Below are 25,154 nucleotides of genomic sequence, written 5' to 3' on the forward strand. Positions count from 1 at the left end.
AAGCAAAGCTGAGCAGCACGCTCTTAGACCTGGCCCTATTTGCACTTCTTGTTCTCTTGTCTCAGAGTCAATGTTTTTATTAAAATAGTTTTTCAGTTGTATGCCTGAAATTAGGGATGTAGTTACCACGGGCTTACAATATTTACACGTTCTGCTATGATAAAATACATCGCTAAATGTCCTGCAATGTAATTATAAAGCGTGTATGTGTCTTTAAACAGTGGTTGTCAGCAAGTGACTAAATGAGGTTCCCGAAGTTGTCACAGACTTTAAATATCATCACACTTAACACAGAGACAGAGATCGACTCACTTTAAAACCGTAGACTGATCAATTTATAGAAAATGTGTATAGTAACAGTCACATAGTGACCGTGACGATTAAGGCTTTTTACTTATAGCAATTTAATTTTCTTTGAAAATCACAGAAGTGGTGTTCATCTGTGAAGATCATGTTACTGAAGAAAAGGTGCAACTATCACAATAATCCAAATCCAATTCACTAAACTTTTTGTCGGGGGAACCAGGACGATGCTAATTTACAGGTTGGCCTGCAAAAAATATCATCTCTACACCACTCTCTGGAGTCTTCTACCAATACCAGTGCAAAGACAATGATTGTTTTTAGGTGTGGGTCCCTGTTTTATTTATAAAATGCATATTCACTTTTACGAATGTGAACAACAAGGATTTCAAATATTAATAAATCTATCAATCTATCTATCTTCAAGTTGAGAAATCGTCTGCTGAATGACTTGTGTCCACACCTCTGTTTGAAAGAGTCTTACTTTAATAAAATAAAAATTATATTAGCTGGTCATACAAATGTCCAGATTTAAAAAAAAAAAAAAAAAAAACTACCTAAAACATCAAAAATCACACAGGAGATCATTTTTAAACTTTAAACACTACAATATTTCACCCATTAAATCATTAACAAATATATCCTTTAATTAAAAAAATGCTAAATCTGCAGTGCATCCATCAACGTGGTTTAGCTGCTCAGTAGGGACTGCATAGGAGTAACGTCAGTGTGCAAGTCTGCTGTGAATGGAGTGCAAAAGAGACGGAGACGCTCAGATGATGTTTTGGAGGAGAGCGATGGCCAGAGCGATGAGAGTCATGGAGGAGGAACAGACAGACGCAGACGATCCAGACTCCAAGAAGGGCTCTGTGTGTTTGAGCATCCAGGCCTTCTCCTCGTGTAGCCCCTGTCTGTCCAGCTCAGGACCCATCAGCCTCCGGATGGTCGCGTAGTAATTATCCAGCCACTTGAGCTGGACGAGAAAAGACCAACATCAAATGATGTAATACACAAGTGTGAAGACGTGCACTGATGACATGTAGTAAACAATTGTCTCGGCAAGTATGTTTAATATTCCAGATAAAGTGGATCAACTTTATTCCAAATTAGGAGCAAAGGGATAAATTGAGATCAATTATGGTGTTCCACAGGCATCGGTACTCGGACCACAAATATTTTGTTTTGTTTGTTTTGTTCTGTGTGTACACGCTGCCACTTGGTCACATCTTCAGGAAATCTTAGAATGATAATTTCTATTTATAAGATAAGTTAATTTTTGAGTCTCTTTTCCAACTTGACACTCTGGGTTGTAGGCCTCCTTCCCAAAGTGTGATTATATAGAGGAGCTGGGAGTTTTCTTACAAATAGCATTTTTAAACAAATAACAGTGTTTCCAAGTTATTATTGTTGGCACTGCTGTTGCAAAGACATCTGGATTGTTTCCTCTTCTCCGCTGAGACACAACTCCCAAAAACAAAATGTAGGTGTATTCATTAATTTAGTCTATAATGAAGAAGTGAAAGCAGATAAAAACGGAGCCAGGCATCAAACCTGACAACCTAACCCAAAAGAACGTAGTAAAACTGAGATTGAAAGGGAACCAGTCCAAACGCTGATGGTTTCATTATTACTGAACCATTACATCATGCAGTCAACGTTAACTTTATGATGTTACACTAAAATAAAAAGGTCGTCTACTGCAAGTCTAAGTAAAAGCATCAACACATAAATGTAAAAACACTCCATTAAATAAAAAGTCCTGCATCCAAACTCATTCTTAAAGGGAAACCCCACCAATTTTACACATTAAAGTGTGTTTATGGGTCTTGGGAAGTACCACTGCTGTAAGTTAAAAATAAATATAAAGCCTTCTGTGGCTCCAGATGAAGCTGCATGTATTCTGATAAATTACCACAAGTGACGTCACCCTGGGGCTAAGTTGCATTGTGGGTAATGTAGGCTCCAGATTTTTGATAAGGAGGAAGAATGCATGTAATAAAAAAAGTTAATATATGTTTTTAAACTGTGATGAGTCCAACAGTGTTCTAAGAGTACAATGTCAGACCAGTGGGCTGCTTTTCAAAAGTGGGTGCCTACATTACCCACAATGCAACTTAGCCACTCAGTGTTTTTTATTGCAGCTTGTTGAAGTGATTTTTTTCCCAACTGCTTGAGATGATAAGCGGGGCAGCAAAGTAGACTAAAGAATTGGACTTTTTTTTTGACTTTTTCTTTAATCTTGTGTTTTTGTGAAAATGATGGAGAATTTGATGGTTATTTATATGAAACTACCTGCAGATCTGTTATATGCATTATGTATTTTAACACATTTTAAATCTAAAGTCTCAAATTAACTTTGAGAAACAAATTAACTACAGATGTCACATACATGATCTACAATGTTGTGGAGTAGAAAAAGTAAAGTAGCATAAAATGAAAACTACTCAGTAAAAGTACAGTACAATACAGTACTTGAGACAATGTTCTTACTTATCAGGGAAACATAATATTTTTTAGCAAAATGTAATGATTTGTAAACACAGGGGTCTTTTTTATGCATCAATGGTACGGAGATATCTTTCCTTTTCCCGTTAGATTAAAGAAACAGAGAAGTTGACTTCACACGTGGTTTTGTTTTCTTGAACAATGTTTTGCTGTCTGAGCAGCAGAGGAGTGTTGGCCTGACGTGTTGAGGGGGTTTTTAGGAGGAAACCAGCTCTTAAAGCAGGAAAACAGATGACTCGGTTGATAACACACGCTCTCAAATGGAAAGGTATTTACAAATTAAATCAGAAAACTGAACACATCTTTGGGGACCTCAACTTGTTACCGGGCAGACTTTAGTGCCTCCCTTTTAATGAAAAACGATGATGACTTCCCAGTAACTTCTAAACATACAGGATTCATACAGTTTTCTTTACAAGAATTATGCAAATAGTATTTCTTACCTGTTCTGAGCTGAGGAGAGACGTGTCGATCAGTTTTCTGTCATATGGAACCAGCGACACAGTGTCAAAGGTCAGGTAGTTGTGGCCGTACTGAGGGTGAGAAAACGCATTTACAAAGAAGTTCCTTTTTATTATTTCATAGAATCAAAAACAGGAAATCACTGACATGATTCTAGATGGTCAATAAATCTTTTCTTTGATCAGCTGCTCTGTTACCTTTGTTTGTACAGGTACAATCACGGCAATGTCCTCGATCCGGATCCCAAAGTCATTATCCTTGTAATATCCAGGTTCTTCGAGAAAAAACAGAGTCAGTCTGGAGTTTTTCCACATTTTACCGAAAGGTTCATTTTATTTCTTTAAAACTGATCATGATCATGTTTTATCTTTCCTGGATTTATATTGAATAAGAAAGATTCTCACCTATAGATGTGAACATGCCTGATCTGAAGGGAATGTTGTTGGTCTGAAAGCCAACTGGCCCTGAAAACATATCAAAATATTACATAATTAAAAATACAGATTATAAAACACAACCAAACACTTTTTAAACATCCATTGTTGTAACATTTAAGTTACATACTGGAGGAAGTTATTCACACTTTACATTTTACATGCAACTGTCTTTTATACTGTTTATATTCACTCATACTGGAGCTGTGAGGTCACTGACAAAAGGTCCAGTATTTGTTTTGTTGTGACTCAGGTTTTTCATTAACTACAAAAAGATTTGTTTGAAAAACAGAGAAGTAGTTATGAACACATCCCATTTTTTCTATACAAATTGTATAAAGAACTGCTCCGTATACTGCACTGTACCTCTCTTTGTCAGAAATCTATTTAGAAAAACAAAATTATTAAGATAAATTTTGGATATATATTGTGTGATTACGATGTATTTTATCTGGATTGTGTATCGACTTGTTGCCTTTGACAAACACACAATCAGTTAGAGCTGAAACTGTCAGTTTGATCAATATGTTGATTAATCAGCAGCTATTTTCATATTTGGTCAACATTCTCTGTTCGTGATGATTTGACGCTTCACTCTATTTTTGAATCATTGTGAACTGAATCTTTTTGTTGATCAGACATTTACAGATGCCAGTTTGACTTCCTATAAACTACGATGGACATTATTCTCTATTTTTTGAAGTTTTACAGGCGAGAAAATAATCAGCAGAATCTACAGTGGAAATACTCATTGGTTGCAATATAGGGTTAGTCAGAGTGTAACAAACCAATTTTGCTAATTCAAGATTAAATCAACTTAATCTCCCTCTGGCTCGTTCTCCCAAAGTGAGCTCCTTTTGTTCGAGGGTGTTTGGTCGCATAACAAGTGCAAAATGAACTGTGGGCTCAAACATGCAAAGTACTTGCCAGCTTATTAATTTCATCACTCCCACTCGCTGTATTATCAGCACGGTGTAATGAAGTTCAATTTGATGTGAAACTGCTCCTAGTGCATCGTAATCATGATGTTTTCAGACACCACGGGTCGTTAAAACTTGTCTTTGAATTAATTTTTCACAGGATGGTTTGTTCATTTACAATCTGCTCCTCGTGGAGGATGATTATTATTTTCATACTGGGGCTGTAAACTTTGAAAAACAGAAAATAAAGCGAGAACATACACTCGTGAACTCCAAAGTAGTTTCCAACACCGTGTCCTGTGCCGTGGCCGTAGTTCAGGCCCACCTGCCACAGCGCCCGGCGACCCAGCATCTCCATGTTTGCACCTGAAGATAAAAAAAAAAGCCAGACAGAGAGCCTGAAACAAACATCCTGCCGCAGATACATAACTGTGGTTCATCCACACAAAATGCTCAAAACGCTGGTGAGAGGAGAAACAGGGGTCTCTAGTGGTGAAACTAAGAAATGTTTTAGGGTAAAATCATTTAAATCTCAACTTTAACATTTAAAAAAAATGTAATTCAAACTTTGTTTTCCCAGGAACAACACTAAGAACAAATCAAGGAGTCACTAATTAATCCAATAAATAAAAGCATTGTTAGGAGAATCCACATGTCGGCCCTCGACAGCTGCTTGGCATAACTTTATCTAGTTTTAGTGTTTTCAAATCCGAAAAGGATGTGTTAGATTTAGTGACTCTACATGCTTGAAGTTTTTCATCCTCACCTCTCGTCCCCGAGGGAAAGATGGTTCGAGATATCTCAATGTTTCCCATGAGCACTCGAGTGAAGGCCTCCTGTGAAGCGAGACATAACAACAGGGAAATTTAATGGGGTAATTTGGATTATGTGACATAATCAAACATTTCTGTAAAGAGTTTTCAGCCGTGAGACGAACAGAGGCCGAGATGAGATAACGAAAATGTGCGTGATTAGCAACCTCTTGTGTTTTGACAGAGAAAATGTAAATATCCCTTCAAACATTCACACTTTCAGGATAATATCTCGAGTGTTACCCGTTGCATGTCTGTTGGGGTTCCCCAGTGAACAGTCCGAGTGATGTCAGTGGTCCCGTCTCTGATAGTAAGTGAGAGACACGATAAGTCATTTCAGTACGCGTGAGACGTGAAGTGAAACTGGAGAGTGAGTGAGCAGGTTGTGTTCTTACTCACAGATACTGGCCACCAGAGTCCACCAGGTACATCTCGTCAACTGTCAACCTCCGGCTCGACTCTTCTGTCGGGCTGCAAAGCAGAACAACAGGAAACAATGGCAGCACTGCAGGTGTGGTGCAGTTAAAAGACATCACCTGTGTTTTTATACAGATGTGCTGATACTTCATGCTGACCTGTCTCTGAAACATGTCTCATGTACTTTTTGAGGCTTTTTTGTTGTTGCTTTTATGCAGTTTTTAGTGTAGATCTAACAAGAAGTTTGTGGTTAAATTAAAACCACATCCACAGACCAAAATTGGTGATTTTTGTCTTTTCATCAGATTTACTGACAATAAGAGAAATAGCCTGATCTGTTAAAAGGTCTTTTTTTGCAGTGACCATGCTACACTTTTTGTTTGTCAACATGAACACAATGATGATGTCAAATCTCAGATGTCTGAGTGTCCTGGAACATGCAGACAAGAAGAGATCGAAAAATAAGCTTGAAATATATGTTGTACTTGAAAAGGGCTCAGAATATTTGGAACCTTAAGCTAAAAACCCTCAAGTTATTTTTCCTTTAAGAAAGAAGCTGTGTTTTGTTTTGTTAGTTGAACTGTTTGCCTGTGGTTGAGTCACATTAGTGTTCTCAGTGTTTGTGCTGTTTTGATGTACTTGTGATGTCGTCATGTAAAGTGAATATATATACAATCGCAAGAATTTGTAAAGAAACTGATTTAAATTAAAAAGAAAGCGGAATCTGAGTAAATCTCACCTGTAGTGGGCGAGAGCAGCGTTGGGTCCACTTGCAGAGATCGTCTCGAAGCTCGGTCCTCTGCTGTCTTTCTGTTTGCTGCAACAATGTCAAAATAAGCCATCAAACTTCTGAACATTCCTGAGTTTGACCTTCGGCATGCTTTCCTGTTACATTCTCCCGTCTCCAGAGAACTCATTTTCTGACTTGGTATCTCACTTCTCCTCCATCTCGTGTTTTTAAGCGTGCACTCACCTTCGACAGTTATTGACGTACTCTGCAGCCGTCAGCTCCGTCTCCTTCCCCTCTGGCACTGCTTTCTCCAGCCACATCAGCAGCTGGATTACTGCGACTGCATCCCTCACCTAGACAGAGCCACAGAGACATGCTGACCTTAACAGCACCAAACACACGGGCTGACAATTTACACCGCATGTTACGATGCTGCTGCGGCATCTTCTGACAAGGTAATAAATGCATCAGGGTTTGTGTTCACTCAAGCGTTCAAGCTCTCCTTGAAAACATTTTATAAATGTCCCATCCGTCAGTCGGAAAGTGAAAACTGATTAATGAATTCACAGAATGATATTACATCTGAACCAGTTCAGCATCATATATTATAACAAGTGCTTCTGTAGAAGTTTGTGCTCGTGTTTGCCTGTCTGAGTGCAGGTGACGTACGTGAGCATCCCTCAAGATCCGCTGCTCAGTCTCGTCTTTCACCGCTTTAGTCGTCAACACAGGAGAGTAAGAGCTCGTCATCAGTTTCTCCTGCAACACAATGATCATACATGAAGCAAAAAATAAATCCTTTAATACTATTTAATCCCGAGGGACGTTTTCTCATCTCATTTACCTGAAACAAAAGACTTTATTTCTGTGATTTATTTGCATGCATTCACTTAGAAACACAAAAAGGTTTCTCTCACTCTCGAAAATAAATAAATTGTTATTTAGTTACTGGAACCTTTTACAACAATTACACGCACATGTAGCTTGATGATCTGCAAATACTGCAGCAGTGATATGATCAAGTTATAAAGTTGTTACAGTGAATGTGTCAGCAAACAGTTTACAGGTCCTGCAGACACAGAGCAACATTAGCATACATTTGCAGCGTCGTTGTGACTAAATATTCACTCTCTGGTTTTGGTCTCCACCAACTCCTGAAGGAATTCTGTGTTTCTTCAGCAGCTAAATGCTTCATGATCTTCACCAGCTAGTTGCTCACTGTGTCTGTGAGCTGGTGGTTGTTATACAGGTAGAGGACAGAAAGTTTATAAGAGGTTAAAACGAGAACACAACCGATTTATGTGTCGGTACTGGCCAATCACAGATAAATCAGTGTTGACGTATTTTGTACAGTATGGGTCGATATCAAACAGAAAAAGAGGCTCAATTTAAAATGAATAAACTCCCAGTGAAGTTTACTGTTACAAGGACAATAAAAGTTTTATCTTTGTCGCAACTCAGGCTGTTATATCGATGTTGAAATATTTCTTTACTAGAATTGGCCCCAAGAATCACATCACGGTGAGGCTCTACTGAAACCAGCTGCCTGCTGCATCTGGAGACACTGTTGATGAGAGCAGAAATTCATGAAAACAGTGGTGCAGGTTACAAAATGGAATTGGGTGGGATCTATTTCCATGTAAGAGGGAATATGTGGAGGGATTAAATCAAATCCTGTGGATGTGATGGATCACTCAGCGTGGGCGTAGCTTGGTGAAAGACCTCCACACAAACCTCCTTAACCTGTACTGTTCGACCCCCGCGGAGGAGGGTATGGGAGAAATTAACCAATTAGACCTTGATTACATTACGCGTTACGTAACCGCCCCCATGTTCAAGATGAGTCATGAGAAAACAGAAACATTTTGGTATAAAAATACTCACCAATGATGAATTTGACGCATCATTTATCAAGCAATAGATGAACAATTGGCACAGAAACATGGAGAAACAGTATTTTTCGTTTCATTTCGTCTTTAAAGACACTGAGATGCTCTGCAGCACTGAGGGGAAGTAGTGATAACTCTCTGTGAGTGCTTCACCACAAGTGACCTCTTCCACTTTATGTTCGGCCCTTTGATCCGTTGTTTATGTAAAAGTATTGATTACGGCGTCTCTAAAAACTTGGATTTTGCCCACAAATCGCATCAAGAATATTCATCTCAGACGCAGCCAACAAGTGGTGACTCACTACAGCTGCTTCTGCATTTCATTAAAGGTTACGAAATCAAATTCAGAGACTAACACGGGAGAAATCATACTGTAAATATAATTAAATAAATAATATTATTATATACCTCTGGTGTAATGAGCTCATAAAGGGCGTAGTTGGTGTACTCTGTGCCGATCCACACTTTAACACCAGGCTGGGCCACGTACTTCTGCAGATGATCTCGGACCGTGTCGTAGCTTTTCAGCTGCACGCAGAGAGACCCGACACAGGAGGCGTTCAGGTACTCCTTCAGCTCGTCTGTCACTCTGTCCGTGTGGACAAACAGCCTGAAGAACAAGAAGTGATACATAACAGAAGTGGTTTATATAAGAATAATGTTCCATGTCCTGGTATGTGTGATGGGATGGGAGACATGAGAGGGAATATTTGAAAGGAATCCTGTATGCATGTTCACATATTTATTCCCCGATGGACTCACCAGATGTCGTCCATTGTGAGCAGCGTGTAGGAGTAGAAGAAGGGATTGTATGGGATGTCATTGCCTCGCAGATTGAACAGCCCTGGAAATAAAAAAATAAAAAAAACACACACCATCCCCCCTCCGACTGTCAGCAACACACGGCTCACACATTCATTTACATTGTCTGCAAGATACACCTGAGCCAAGAAATCTAATATTTGTATCAGCCGTACGTGACTTTTTCTGTGTTCCTGTTATTGAAAGCAGACCGGCTAATTCTGAAATCAGGAGTCAGGAAAGGTCTGCAGCCCAGCAGTCCTTGTGTTTGGATTACGAGAGAGAAGCTCTGAATAATTCTCTGCTCATTTGCATAGAGCTCAACAGAACATCCAGAAATCAAATCAGATGAATAGTTTGATTACTGCTGATAATAAAGGATCATAAACTCCTCTGGACTGATAATAACCATCAACGTTTAGGTAAATATAGACTGTTTATATCCGTCTATTTAGACATCGAACTCTTCATGTGTCAGAGTAACATCTGTCGTCTGTTTCATAAATAATTGTTATGCAAAAATCAGATTTCTGAATTTCTGCCATAATCCCGTTGTAATCCTTCACATCAAACTGCAGCTCCTCCGCCTGCAGCTTTATCCTAAAATCCACGGTTGTATTTGTTGTATGTTTGTTTTGGTTGTTTTTCCAGATATATCGAGCTGTGAGCAGCCAGTTCTGCCCCTGCAGATTAATTCACTTTTAGCTAAGTTATGCATCCCACATCTTTATTTTGCACACCCTCTTTACGTAGCATAATCCATCTAATCCATATTATTTTATACCATTATCAGTCTGGCTGTTTGTGGTGTTGGATAGTTGAGGTTTTTCTGTTTATAACTACTGATGATTGAAGCATTTTAGTTGAATTATGCTTTGTATATTTTTGCATTTGCATCTTCTCAACAAGCAAAACTGTTCATATCTTGTTTAAAATCATCTGACATGTTTGTCTTTTTGCAATCATACGATGTAGTTCTGCACATCTGAGTTAATTTAAAAAACTTTTAATCCATTTAGTTGTTACGAGCTACAATAATCGGGATCTTCAGCTGGAAACTGAACTGAATGAACGCAGCTGTAATGCATTTTTATGACGCTCATACTCGACTGCACTTTTCAGTGAATCCAGGACTTTAATTCAGTGGTTCAATATTAGTTTTTCTATATCAGAGAAATGATTTATTGGAACTTGTTTGAACAGCGTTATGAACGAAGTCTGAGTTACTTACAGGCTGTTTCATCCAGCGCTGATAGCAGGAGAGCTGTTGGTTCGTATGGATTGTCCCTCATCTGATTCCGTATGTGGTCCACTTTCATCTGCCACGTCCTTTCTGCAAACATACGCATCATACAAGTGTTGACAAGATGTCGGCCAAATGGCAACATTGGTATTCTGAGGATGGGCTGTGTCCACTTTTCTTGTCTATTATCTGTTTTGTTCCTTCATTTTGTTTGTTTTCCTGTCATCTTTTCAGAGATCTTTTCATGCATATGTTATAGAAAAGATGTAAATATAAAAATATACTTTAATCGTGGTTCTGGCACACATCAGGGCTTTTCCAGTAAGTCTATGTCATTACTGTCCTCTGCAAATCGCTCATCACTTTATGAACTCAGACTGCCAAATGTAATAATAAGCTTTCAAAGCCAAACCACTGTATGACACAGCATTTATGCATTTAGACTTAAAATGCAGTGTGTGATGCCTTTTTTTCCTGATTGTACTCAAATGTATAAACACACACACACACGCTAAGCACACAGCCCATTAGGATTATGATGCTCTCCATTGGTTCCATTTGTCTGTTCTCCGACCATAAAGACTAATGAGGCCTCGGGGCATCGAGACGACTTCCTCTTCTGGAGGCTTTTCCACTCTCAAAGTTTGATCCTTCAGCCGGCCATAAAAAACATGAACAGGCTGTTTATGGCCGTGTTTGTGGAGCCGCTTATCGCTGCCTGTTTGCAGGTATTTATCAGTGCATACATAAAGGGCATCACAAAGGTAGACGAGCAGACTGCAGCGTGTCTGCAGCACAGACACATGGAATGAAACTCACGTATGACTCTGTCGGGCAGGCGCGTGAGGTGATCCGGCGGGATGGGCGGTCTCTCCGTCCACACCTGGTCGACCAGGTTGGCGGGGATGGACTTGAGGCTGCGGTTGCTTGAGTCCAGATTGATGTTGTAGTTCTCCTGCGTTTCTAATGGAGGAAATTGCAGATGATTCGACACACTGGAGCGAATCAATCACCAAGTAAACAGTCCGCGTGGCGTCTGGAGGCTCCATCAATAATTTTCCATCTACTTGGGCGAGCGGTTTTATTGATGTTAACCAGGACTGACAGTCGGGATGGAGGCAGAACACACACTTACGGAGGGAGAAGAGGAAGGGATCAAAACCGATCTCGCCGCCTGGTGGAACCTCAGTGATGAGCCACTCCGCCACGCTGCTGATGGACACTGGAGAACATCACACACGACAGACTGTAGTCAAGTTATCATTACTGACTTTAGAGGATGTGACAGAATAAATCCAGTCTGAGGGGAATACTCTCGTTTGACTCAGTATTTTCCAAATGTGTGTTTTTCCTTCCAATTACCTGGTGTTGAATCAAATCAGCACAAATAACTAAACAGTTTGTCAGTTTCATTCATCTGCTGTGAAAATGTTCTGTCAGTGTACTTAATATGTTTCAGAGAAAATGCTGTAAATACTGTTTGATGGAAAATGTGAAGGTTTAAAGCAGCAGACAACCTGTTATATCATCTTAGCTGTAATAATCTATATATATATATATATATATATATATATATATATATATATATATAGCAATAGCTGTATAAACTGTTTCATATTAAACAATACAATAATTTCCTCGAACAGCAGAGTTCTGTGCTTTTTCACAAATATTATTAAAATGATACGTTTACATTTGTACACATTAACATATTAACATTTCTACAAAACGTGTCAGATCACGTTCACATCATCATGACTTCACTGTCTTATCAGGAGGTGGAGAGAACGATGGAGTTACAGCTGAGCAGGCTGCTAAACCAATGACCACAGTTCAGAGGAGTTCAGGCAGACATTACTGGATATTTCTGAAGAGACCTCAGGAAAATGTTCAGCCAAATTAATGTACAGTGGCGGTGTTCATCGTAATGACAGACTGTGTCACTGTGCGTAACAGTGTAGATCGTTTTTTCTGTTTTTATTAATTTCCGATCACCAACAGCGGTGGCACAGAGGTGTGAGAAACAACAGGCTTCGTCTACACTGACAATACTTCAGTTCTTTGCTAGTTTTGGTCTTTTCATGGGATTTCCTCACACTAATAAAAATATGAAATGTGTTTTGTTTTGTTGCTACAAGAAAAAGTTTAATTAACGTTTTACGTACAAAAAATATGGAAAACACAAATAAATATGCAAATGTTGTAGCTTTTATGACAATAACGATTTAAAGCTGTTGTACTTGCAAGTAACTCATGAAAGGTGAAAGGTTTAGCCAGAACTATAATGTCTGAATCATACATCACAATCAATTTAAACCTTAAAAAGAAACTCAGACACGTTTCAGCATCAAGACTTCGTTGAGACTTCACGCAGTCTACACAAATCCAAACAGCACCTCTGACAAACTGAATTTGGGTCCAGAAAGTGCTACTACCCTTTCATTTTTCTTCTAAAATGAACACCGTTGGCTCATTGAATAAAAACTTTATCATAATTGTGGTGTCCTCGGGGGTTAGAGGACCAACTTTAAACTGCAGCATCATCACTTTACATCAGGACGCATGTTATATTTATCTCACCCCTAATTTATCATCATCTCTCTATTGCAGGTTGTCTAATGTTGTCTAATTGGCGGTGCTAGCTGCTGCAGGTTGAGCTCCTTTTATCATGATGACAGGTGTCAAACAAGTTCATAAAAAAATAGTGCAGAGTGTTCAGTTTGTGCGTGAGCTATACTTATCATGTAAATCCTTTAATAATAAGTGCTGCTATGTCAGGATATTTATAGCCCGGATCATGAAAACCACCGCGCATCTGATCAGAATCCATGTGTCCTGCGTTGTCATGACAAATAATCACAATATGATCGCCCCTACCGTCTTTTTCCAGCTCCCAGTTGCAATCCATCTGTCTCTCAGCTTGAACCCAGTAGCGGCTGTCCGTCCACAGAGTGGCCTTGGTCTGAGTAACCACGGCGGTGCCTGGGGAGAGGCGGGACAGCAGCTGTGTTAGGGAGAGGGCAGTGAATTACAAACAACTATAAATGTCAGAGGTGCCCCAGAACAAATCGTGATGGGCCAGCTAATATGGAAATATGTATGTACGCATGTAGGGAGAACCAGGAGGGTTAAGACCAAAGTAACCCGGCGATGTGAGGTGGATGTATAATCAGGGATGATATTATCATTCCACTGTTGTGTGCTAAAGCAGCAACAGCTGAGAAGATCCATGAATCTGATTCTCAATAGAGACCCAGGAAAATTTGACTTTTCTTTATGAAGTTTGGCAAGAAGATCCATAATTATGATTCTTAGTGGAGACACGGAGATTGTGACATTGCCTGATGGAGTTTGGCGCAGGTTTGACCTGCTGTAAACAACAATTTACTGAAATGTCATCTGTCTTCTTATCATCTCATCTGCACAACAGCTGTGTACATAAATATGTCTGGTCATTAATTCTGTTTATCATCGTTGCGTGAAAATAGATCTCACGATTTAACGGTCAAGTTGCTCCATGACGGAGAACAACGACGGATGAGAGGGTGCAATGATGCAGCGAGAGAGAAAGGGATGAAACTAAACGAACGAGGAGCAGGCTTGTATACGGTGAGGATGTGGGATGAAAGTAGAGGAGCTGCACCGCCGCGGCGCTCAGACGTGGGGAGTTGAGTCACGGCGAGGAGGAGGGGGATGAAGAAGAAGAAGAGGAGGAGGAGGAGGAGGAGGAGGAGGCAGGACTGTACCTGCAGAGCCTGTAAAGCCGGTCATGAAGGCCACCCTGTTGTCACGTGGTGCAATATACTCGCTCTGACAGAGAAACAGAATAGGTTAGCATCTCACGCCACCGTACACACACACACACGCACACATAAGATTTAGATCCAGATGAATGAATTATGACAGCAGATGTACCAGGTGAGCGTCGGTGCCAGGGATAATGTAGGCAGAGATATTCAGGGGACGCATTCGCTCTCGTAACTCCTGCAGCCGGAGAGTGGTATTTACTGCCGTGCTGGGGAGGTACTGTAACACACACACACACACACACACACACACACACACACAAAGGGAGATGGACAGAGAATGTGAGAAGTCTTTAGATTTAATCAAAACCTGAAGAACTGCTGATTCATCCCTTCCTGTATTTTCCACTGTAATCATTAACTGTAGAACATGAGCAGTAATCATTAACTGTAACTGTTATAACTCACGCAACAAGTTCCATGGTAGGAAAAATACAGTTTCATGACTTCTCTGAGTTCAATGTTTATGACTTAATGTTTGCAACAAAATAAAAAAAAATGTGAATTATCTTACCGGTGGGGACAGAGAGCAGTTCCTCTCTGTTCCCTCAGCACCGACGGCGATTCCTGAAATGAGAGGCGAACGGTGACGAGGGACCTTGGAAAGTGACACTCAGCTGTGACCGGGCTGAGCGAGGCAAGCACATTTTCAGAAGTGCAGCTTTTTTTTTTTCTCTGGGAACTTATCATACTGAATCTTTTCAGACGCAGTGACTGTCAGAGAAATCTGGTGAGTCAGTGCAACTCAAGGCTCGGGATTTAAGAGGACAAAAACTCAATCAGAGTTTAGGACAGTGGATCAAACGAGGCAAAGTGAGCAAAGAAGCCAAAGATATCAATCACATTAACCACAACTTGTCCACTGAAAGCAACGCAAGCAATCAAGACAGTGTCCGTCATTTTCATGCTTGGATATTATATGTTGAACATTAAAAGAAAGGCAAGAGACCGAACTGTTATCTCCTAATTTTATGCAAAGAAAACCTAACAGAGAGAGGAGATGGAATGTCTTCTGCCAGCTTTGCAAGAAACGTCTAATAACAAACTCATAACATATCATCTGTTTTTACATTTTACACCACTCCACAGCTTCTGTCCAGACTGTCTGTCAGTAGAAACATTGATCGTCACAGCCGCTCAGTGACAGCCTTCACACGCAGAGAGTTGACACTTGGATCGGTGAGGACAAAGAAAGAAGAACTTTTTTACCTGTCAGTGCAGCCAGAGACAGAGCCAACAGCCAGCCACAGGACGGCATCTTCGGCACGAGCAGATCGTCGTGGAGTGGCAGCAAAGCAGGTGCTCCGATGTGAACGCAGCGTATGTGAGAAAGTGCGTGTGGGTGTCTGGTGAAGAAATTGTGTGTGGGTGTCTGCTTGCAAGTGTTGTCCTCTCTCTCTCTTTCTCTCTCTCTTCCTATCTCTCTCTCTCTCCTCCTCCTCCTCCTCCTTCTCAGCCACCACTCACTATCTCCTCTCCCTGCAGACCTCTGATACGAATCTTGTGCAGTGGCTCTTACTTCTCAGAAACGTTTCTTTTGCTTCTTGACCTAAAACACGTGGTGGCAAGCCACGATGACATCTCAGCTGTTTCTCCCACCACCCTGCACACATCTCGCCAAGTTGCTCAATGTTTTGTCCTGATGCAACTTCTGCGGCTGAGGGTTTAGGAATTCCCACCAAGCTACACGGTCATCTCACAAATCTGGTTCTGATCAAGACGAACAGCCTGTTTTTTGTTTTGTTTTTTTTATCTTAATTGTTTTGGTCCAATAACTGGTGAGATACCAGCGCTGCAGCACAGTATTTGTCATGAATGTGGACTTGCATGTATGTGCGTCTCCAGATCCACAGATTACAGTCACGTCCTTGTATTGAGATTTTTTTTCCAAAGTAAACATTTGTGCTCGCTGTATTTTTAAATCCTTGAATTGAAGCCAAATGCATAATGCCGCTTGGCTAAAAGAGAGAGGAAGCTAAACGTGGGCGGAGGCCGTGTGGCCAGCAGATTCATTACAGCAAAGAGGCATTAGTTTGTCTTCATTATGCATATCTTATCTTATTTTACTGGAATTTGTTTGACGTAATTTCATGCTGTTTTAGATGGATGTTTTGGGAATTGTGGTTAATCTCCTTGTCAGTTTGTCAAGAGCCACACGTACTGTTTCCACTCGTTTCCAGTCTTAATGCTAAGCTAAGTCTCATGGTCTGGGTCTTTTAGTTTATTTGATTCCATGTTTAATATTGTTGTTTTATCCTCTTGTTTCTTGTTGTTACTCTCCACCTCCTGCTCACCTGTGTTCCTGTGCTCCACACCTGTCTCACAGCTGCCTCGTCAGCACTGCCCTGTTCCTGGCGTCGCTCCACCTGCACCTCATTACCCTCGTTAGTTTGGTTTATATTTGTGTGTTTTCTGTGTTCATGATTTGTTCCCTGTGGTTTTCTGGTTGGTCCTCAGTGTTTGTGCTTGCATTTTTGTTGCCAGTTTTTTGTCACCTGCCTTTTTATTTTTAGATTTCAAACAATCAGCTTTCTTTTTGTTGAACTATCTGCCTGTGTGTTTCTGGGTTGGGTTCTCTCTGTGTAACTGTGACGGTAAGCTAACCAACCGCTAGCTGTAGCTTCATATCAACCGTCGCCTTTTACTAGAAAAAACGTTATACAGATACGTTTATGTGTCATTGATGGTGGAGGTGTGACAGCTCGGTGAGAAGACACCACAGTTCTAGACAGCATTTAAACATTTGCTAACAAGTGCTAAAACCACCAGAAATTTTTATTTGTTCATCGGGACAATATCAGGCTGTGTTTGTGGCAACAGAAACAGGCCAAAACATTTATTTTCCAAACTATGAACAGAGAGGTTTTTGTACCTAAACCTAAGTACAGAGTGGACTGGATATCTGTAAGGACACCTGGGGACAATTCCAGCTTTTAATTGAGTGACCAAAACTTTTTATGGGAAGTTGGATGATCTCATCTGTGATCGTGGTGAACGAAACAGGTAATTTCAGCCAAACCGTGATGTTTTCCAAACCATAACCAAGTGCTTTTTGAGCTGAAACCTCACCAGAGCACTGCGACAAGAGAGAAATAGAAAATGTAACATCAAGACAAATAAAGGTGCAACTTAAAAAAAGAGGAACATTTCAACATATTCATTTTTGCAGACACACGTGTGTTATCAATCTTCTTCTAAATTATTCCTTTCCTTCACTCAAATTTTTCATTAGGGTTAAGGGCTTACATTTGCTGCATTTTGAGAAGGTTTGTGAAGTGTCCTACTAATGAACAATATTATTATCATTATTATATAAAGGGACATTATATAAACAGGCAGGACTCAGGCCAATCAGTCGATTCACACAGCAACTGCAAAACCTCTGTGGACTCTCAGAGCGGTGTGCTATTGCTGGTTTATTAATCCGGAGCAGCAGATTTATGCACATGCAGCTTGTGATTTACAGACATCGCAGCTACCTGATGTGAATACATTTCTATTAGGTAACACCTCCGTGGTGCACTGGGACCCGCCGGCTTTGATCATGACTTCAAAACCTGGCACACTTGCAGACTACAGTGCTGTAGTGCTGAATTAAGACATACAGCGGTACAGAGCCACGTCTCCTAAATGTCTTTTTTCATTAGAGGTCGACTGAAATGTAATGTGATCTTCATCTAATTGCAATCTTGGTTGTAATCGTGGAGAATATGAAAGGAAATCTGTGATGTTTCATACTTCATTCCAATTTCATACCCTTAATTTAAAATTGTCCTTTCATTCAGCCTCAGAGACTGTTGGCACATTTTTGATTCAAAACAAGGAGTCCTTTGTTTTATAAAGAATTAGATGATTATAAGGCCCTTGTATTTTTGATTAGAGTCCCCAGCCAAGCTAAATGCTAATATCAGCAGATTCTCCATCTTGCTTTGGGGACTGCTCATTGTTCTGATGGGGCATTTTTCCAAAACCCTGAATGTCTGAAAAATGTCTCACTGGAACGAAAGCCAATTTGTCCAAACGGCTGTTATCCTGAAGAAAATGCCCTCAGCTCTGAAGGTCGATTTCTCAGAAAATACACACTCTGCCTGCGGTTGTTGGTTCAATAACTGCCACTCTTCGCCACAGTGCTGAATTGCTGGTGGTTTTGCACTAAATAGACTAAAACAGATCTTTATGGCCTCGCAGCAAACGACTTCTCAGTTGATTTTACTGTCACAGGCACATTTCCAATGTCTACATTTCCAGGAGAAAAAGGTTTGGGATGAGGAGGAACCAACAACTGCAGGAGAGCTGTGTTTTCATGGGCTGTCTGACCATTCTGTTCTATTCTATTCTATTCTATTCTATTCTATCTCTACTTCTCATACCGTGATGTGGTTAAATATTATATCTGGCCAAGGCAATTAAAATAAAGTAACTGTGTTACACATTCATAATAACTTCTACAACATCACATCAGTATTGCAATGAATTGTGGGTAATCAACTCTGCAGAATGCCGGCTTGGAGGCCCGTGTGGACCAGATGAACTGTGAGCTCAGACAGCCCTGTAATTTACCTGTAATCTGTCGTTTACTGAGGTCTTTCAGTCCAGGACCGACTGACAGACAGACACAATATGTCATCACCATATAATACTCCTTATGTTTTATATAAAATCATTTGTAGTAGATTTGATTTTGATTTTTATAGCAAGATAATTCTGCATGAGTAAGTCTGCCACAAATCGACACAGTTCTACGATGTAGAACCTGCTTTGTTACTGCTCACAGCAATATTTTTAGATGTTAAGTGACCCAGATCTCAGGTTGGACCTTTTTATTATCACACTCAGAAAAAAGGCCTTGGATACACTCTGCAAACCATCTGATGAGTTCTGCACACATAAACCTGTGAAAACGAACTAAACACGGCTCAGTGTGGCTCATATAAGAAACTTAAACAGTATAATAACAAAAAACTCAAAGGATTTAGTTTATCCATTTTAAGAAGCTAGAGGAAAATAATTCCGACCCGGCGTTAACTGCATTTCACATTTTGACACAAGCCTGACTGACTTTGACGGTGACCTAAGTGAGATTTGCCTCACGGGCGTGAACATCTCCTTTGACAAGGAGGAATCACAGAGTGTTTCCACTGAGGGACAGAGGAAGACAGGAGGAAGAAGGAAGAAGGAAGAAGAGTTTCCTTCTTCCATGACACATTTAAAAGCACCTGTAGTCTGCTGTAGAGAATTTCTATAAGCTCCTAATGTGCAGCCTTGTGACTGACGGACTGAGCTGCTTACATGAGATAGGGGAGCTGACAGATATTCTCCATGTTCACCTTCCTGAGTTTTACTGTTTGACACGAGCCTGACTGACACGAGACGACCGTAAGAATAATCTGCTGCTGGACGTCCGTCTGTCTGAGACAAACACTGTGACCAGCGATGGTTTGAGACTGAAGCATAATCATGTCATGTCTCTTCAAGGTGCAGTCAGACACTTTAAACTTACCCCAGCCACGTTACTCAACTCTGCTATAGGGGTTATTTACACTGAAGACACTCAGACACCTCCTTCACTTTGCTTTACTGAGGTGCTGATATGCAAGATTTTTCCCTGTTGTAATTATCTGGACTGAGCTTCAACCCATCCCCCCATTACACTGCCATAAAATCTCATGTCCTGATGTCTTTTATATTCAAGCCCTTTTGTCGCAACCACTCTTCAACTCAGTCCAACAGCAGGTCTTTCATCAGATTGAGAGTCAGGTGATGTTGTGGCGCCCGCAAAGCATTTCTGGTGCTTCACAGCAAAAGAAACAACCGTAAAATGGCTTCATACAGCTCATCTGGTGTAACCCAAATATCCAAGTCCTGAGGGAGATGGGGACTTGTTTTAATAGGTTTAAACATTAGAAAAATGAATTAAAAAAAACAGCTGTCATGTCCTGTAATACCACTTTGTACTGGCAGGAGGCGACAGTCTGATAGCCTCCATAGTTTCAGCTGGGGGATTGAAGCCTTATGGGGGTAGTGTAATAAATACATAAAATAAACTCACAAAAATATCAAGAAATTAAATACTCCTTCCATAATAAACAGAAAAATACAACCACACACCATTTAAATTCAAGTTTCTCTGTTTCACCGATCAAGACGAGCATTATTGCCTCATTAACTCATCATTGACAACACCTCATTCAAACTCAACGCTGAAATGAAACTCACCAACACATTCTTGGTTTGTCTTTCCACATTCACATCAGGTTTGGTCGAAAATAAATCCTCACTTCACAGAGTAAGATGTGAAAATGTTCCAGCTCTACACAACGTTTTCACCTGCTGCTGATATTATTGTTCTCTTTCTCACTTCCCGCCCTTCAGTGAATCCACTTATGATCCGAAGTCTCGGTCCAGGCAAACTAACGGGCTGCTGGCACCGCGGCTAACCGAGCCATCAGCTAATTAGCACGGTAGCCAGCTACAGCCAGAGATAGCTAGCAAAGAGCAGCAGTTGTCTGTTGCTCTGGCAGATTTCATGTATTTTTGGAGCTAACTTTGAATTCTGGCCATGTATTGATTACTTGATTATCAAAAACAAGTGAAGTGGTGCATTTGAAAGGACTGTTGTACTGATGAAATTATTATAATACAAATGTATTTTGAGTTTGCTTCAACAGGAAAATACGACAGGGTAAACCCCAAAATAAAGGCTTGTCACGTATATAAACCTTTCTGAAATAGAAGTCTGGTTCTCTGCGGTTTGGGTAATTTAAGGTCACAGCCAGGATTTCAGAATTTATGGTTTTCATTGGCTCTTCAACTTGGCTCGTCTTCCATCCTTATCATGGAGTTCGAGCCAGCTCGCACCCAACCCACTGCTAAATTAAGCCTCACTTGCTGCATTACAACACTTGTTGTGCAACCACACTCAACTTAACATGAGCTCACTAAATCCTCTCCATTGCTCTGACCTTGGATCAAAACTCACATTACAGAGGAGACAGAGAAGTACAATGTACAGCTGTTAATGTTTGGCCACCAGCTGTTATTGTGCACTGACGCTGGAAACTGCACATGGGTCAATAAAGCGCCAGTATTGCTCATAAAACTTGTTTAGTTTGCATAATTTCTTGATAACACAGAGAACAAAGTGAGGCAGATGGACAGGCAGTAAAAGTGATTATGCAACTTTAACACAAAGGTTGTAAACTGATGATGGGAAATGGTTGTTGACCCCCGAGGCTTCCTCGGTAAACTGAGTCTTCAGACATAAAAAATAATCACAGCTCTGTTTAATTAAATGGATTTAAGTCTGTAAGCGTCTTCAGGCAGAGTCTGACTGCTGCTATACTCACTGCTACATGTACTCAATGCATCCTCTGCACAATGTGATGTGTTCAATGCTCCATCAGAGCGTTTTGATGAATCTTGACAGGTGGTAGTTGTGGCTGTAGTCAACTTGAATTCATGGCCGTCATTATGGATCACAGAGGGGACTCATAGAGTGTCTCTGCAGCTCAATCCACTCAGTCGTCCGTCAAGTTTATTACGTTGTGAACACTCAGATTATTGTTCTCACGATGATCTGTTAAGTGCTCGGCCCAGTCGCCAGGACAAAATGTCAGCAGCAAACCACTGTACATGTCATAGGCTGTTTATTAGGGCTGTCCTGATTATCGGCCCTGGTTGATGACCGATTATTGGTATCAGTGATTCTTCTGTCAGATTGTCAATAAAATAAAGGTATTCAAAAATATGGTACTTTGGCTCTGATGCTACATCCTCTACAACACTATCTGACTGGTAACATGTTACAATGAGTAGCCTATCAAAAGTGAATAATCTGATTCTGCAAAGTAACTAGTAACTAAATTCATCAAATAAATGTTGTGGAGAGGAAGTACGAAGTTGCAGAAAATGGAAATACTAAAGAAAAGTACCTCAAAATTATACTTAAGAACACAATAATAATAACAATTAATATTGGTCCCAAATATCGATTTTCAGTCTCCTTGAATTCCGAAAATTGCTATTAGCCGTAAAAAAGCCACATCAGTCGACCCGTACTACGTACATTATTGACATTTCTACAACACTTGTCATGTCACGTTCACGTTACATGTTTATGACCGTGAATTTCATGCTCGGAGGTGGAGGGGACAGTGGTGGAGCTACAGGCGAGAACGCTGCCAAGCCACTGACCACAGTTCGAGACTAAGTTTCAACAATGGAAAGTGTGAAAGCACTAAATGTTTTTAAGGAGATCCTGGAGACCAATTTCCAGCTGACGACAAAGTGGGAAATCCGCAGCCATGATTGTGGTGACCGAGACCTGTCGCCAACACGTGATCTTTTCAAAAACTTAACCAAGCGGTTCTTGTGCCGAAACCCTAATCAGACCATAAGCACAACATTGGCACCATAAAATGTATAAATAATTAAAAGATTGGTCATAAACCAGCAATCTCTTTTTAACTAATATGACGCCTTTATTGTCACGGCATGTTCACGTCAGATCTTATGAACAAGCTGATGAGTTTCTTCGACAAGTCAGGGAGTCATTAAAACAAATTAATTCATCATTGTTTGATTTACACCTGTGATTAGTGTTTGGTTGTGTTAACACTCATATTGTTCATTTTTCTCTTGCTCACACGTTGTATTGTAAATAAGATGTGAGTAGGACATCACTCACGAGCAGATGTGCCGTTATCATTAATCTAAAGGGAGGTTAAATATTGACACAGAATTTCAGGCACATCAGGGTCATTGTGTACTTTACATCAGGCTGCAGGTCAGATCAGGTTCCACAAGTAGTCAGTCTTGTAATAATAAACATGCTCTGTGGTTTACACTGCATATTTAACAGGACTGTTACTGTAAAAAGTGAAGAAACACTTTATAAGAACAACAAAGTGTTTCTGAACATTTAGTAACACCGGGTGGCCAGTTGGGGGTGGAAGTGCTCCATGTTTATTTCCTGCTTCCACAGAGAAAATAACGTTGTTAGGAAACGTGACACGACTGTGTGTCAGACAGCTGCAGCACCTATATTCAGCAGAAGACGTCCCTGAAGACAGATTAACGTTAAGTCTCTAGTCTCAAACACAGTTAAGTTATATCTCAGAGTGCAAAAAAAGAAATAATAAATGTATAATAACTAAACACACATTCTTCTTTCTTGGTACATGTGTAATTTTCATAGTGAAATCTGTCTGCAGTTAGTTCACGAGGATTTAATAAACTTCTCCAGTTTGCACCCACAAAATGAAACTCACTCTCACAGATGTCACACAGATGCAAATTGTTTTGTTTTCATCCGATTGAAGGCCTCCACGGGCTGATTAGACGTCTGCTGAGTTGAAGGTAGGCTGAGCTACGCTGTGAATTATGGGAAGTCATTACACTAATGAGAATGATAAAGTTGTAATTTGAGCGAGGGCGGCGTCAGTCAAACACAGTCTGCACACACCTACACAGTCCTGATAAAAAGGTCTAATCAACCAAAATACGTGAAATCACCTGCGTGGGTCGATCACATGCAGCTTTGATTTACTTTTTACTTTTTGGTTTGTTTGTTGAGTATTTTGATGCCACAGAATAAGACATGTGGTCCGACAGAAGTTAATTTCCTGTCTTATCTTTTGGAGAATCCTTCTGTCTCAGTTTGTTATGAAGGAACTCGTTCTGCTTTTAACAGCTTGGTTGTTTTCAGCATGAAGTGATTTTCAGTCCTGACACTCTGCTGGTCCGCTGCCCTGCATGTTGTAGAGGTTTGCCTGCAACATGTGATTGAAACGATCAGCTGGTCGTTGAGCTGCAGCCTGATAAAGAACCATTTGTTTTAAATTTGTTAGGAAACATCTGAAGCAGAGTGACTGAAGTAAGATGCATCAGATATTCTGTCATTGTAATCTGTAAACTTTTGTTGGTCTGTTTCTGTTCACGAGACATCTTTTGCACGTCTGTCCATCCCAGGAGAGAGATTCTTCCTCTGCTGCTCTTGGAGGATTTTTCCATTTCTTTCCCTGCTAAAAGAGTTTATATGGTGAGTCCTGCCGTGCTTGAATTGAGGGTCTCATGAGGGAATCGTACACTGTACAGATGTTAAGCCACTGAAGCTTTGCAATTCGTGATTTTGGTCCCACTTTTGCCGTCAGGGCCCCTCGACTTTGGACTGACCTACCTGAGGAGATTGAGGCTCGCAGATGCAGTAACTTCTTTAAAATCACAATTTTTAAACTGATTTCTTTCTGTCTTGTCATTCCTTTTTGCTCCTAGTCTATTTTAAATTCCTCGTGATGTCCTTTACTGCTTTTATTTGTTTATTTTCATTAATCTATTTATTAGACTTTACTTGCTTTACTGCTCTTAATTCCACTGACATGATGTCTTCTTCTTGTTGTTCTTTATTGATGTTATTTGCATCGATATCAAAGATCAAATGTTTGATGCCTTGATATACGTGCTGGGACCCTGTTTCTAATGTTGCTGAAGTTTGGTGCTGTTCTGAGCATTATTTGTGGCTTTTTGATGGCGATTTATACTTGGACCCATTTACTGCAGTGTATTGCTGTTGTGTGGTCATTTCTGAGGATGCTAAAACTACGTAAGCTAGCATTCCGCAAACTTTATCTCTTGAGGGAGGGTCGTACTCGGTGTCAAGGTGTGTCAGACCATGGATTAAACTTAAACCGGAATTTCCCTTTAAGGCACGCTCTCAGTGATTCTTTAAGATGTAAACAAAATTGTCACTATCAAATAATTCCTGATTTGTTCCTCACTCATTCCTCAGTACCTACTCAGGTAGTTGAGGTATTTTTACTTCCACTATGCTACAC

General features: G+C 40.3%; 1 protein-coding gene across 1 annotated transcript; it reads right to left on the reverse strand.

Moving 5' to 3' along the window:
- Positions 1–767: 767 nt before the first annotated feature.
- Positions 768–17,451, reverse strand: xpnpep2 (X-prolyl aminopeptidase (aminopeptidase P) 2, membrane-bound). Its single transcript, XM_037078004.1, has 21 exons — positions 15,532–17,451; positions 14,837–14,889; positions 14,432–14,542; positions 14,263–14,326; positions 13,394–13,498; positions 11,652–11,738; positions 11,336–11,479; positions 10,505–10,606; positions 9,235–9,316; positions 8,881–9,082; positions 7,253–7,342; positions 6,827–6,936; positions 6,593–6,670; positions 5,836–5,907; positions 5,680–5,740; positions 5,391–5,460; positions 4,886–4,990; positions 3,675–3,734; positions 3,468–3,544; positions 3,252–3,341; positions 768–1,276 (listed from the first exon to the last, which is right to left on the reverse strand). The coding sequence occupies exons 1-21, from the start codon at positions 15,578–15,580 to the stop codon at positions 1,076–1,078; spliced, it is 2,013 nt and encodes a 670-aa protein (XP_036933899.1). The 5' UTR covers positions 15,581–17,451; the 3' UTR covers positions 768–1,075.
- Between the last annotated feature and the right edge of the window lie 7,703 nt (positions 17,452–25,154).

The sequence above is a fragment of the Acanthopagrus latus genome, chromosome 18 (assembly GCF_904848185.1).
Source record: "Acanthopagrus latus isolate v.2019 chromosome 18, fAcaLat1.1, whole genome shotgun sequence".
In the NCBI taxonomy this organism is placed as follows: domain Eukaryota; kingdom Metazoa; phylum Chordata; class Actinopteri; order Spariformes; family Sparidae; genus Acanthopagrus; species Acanthopagrus latus.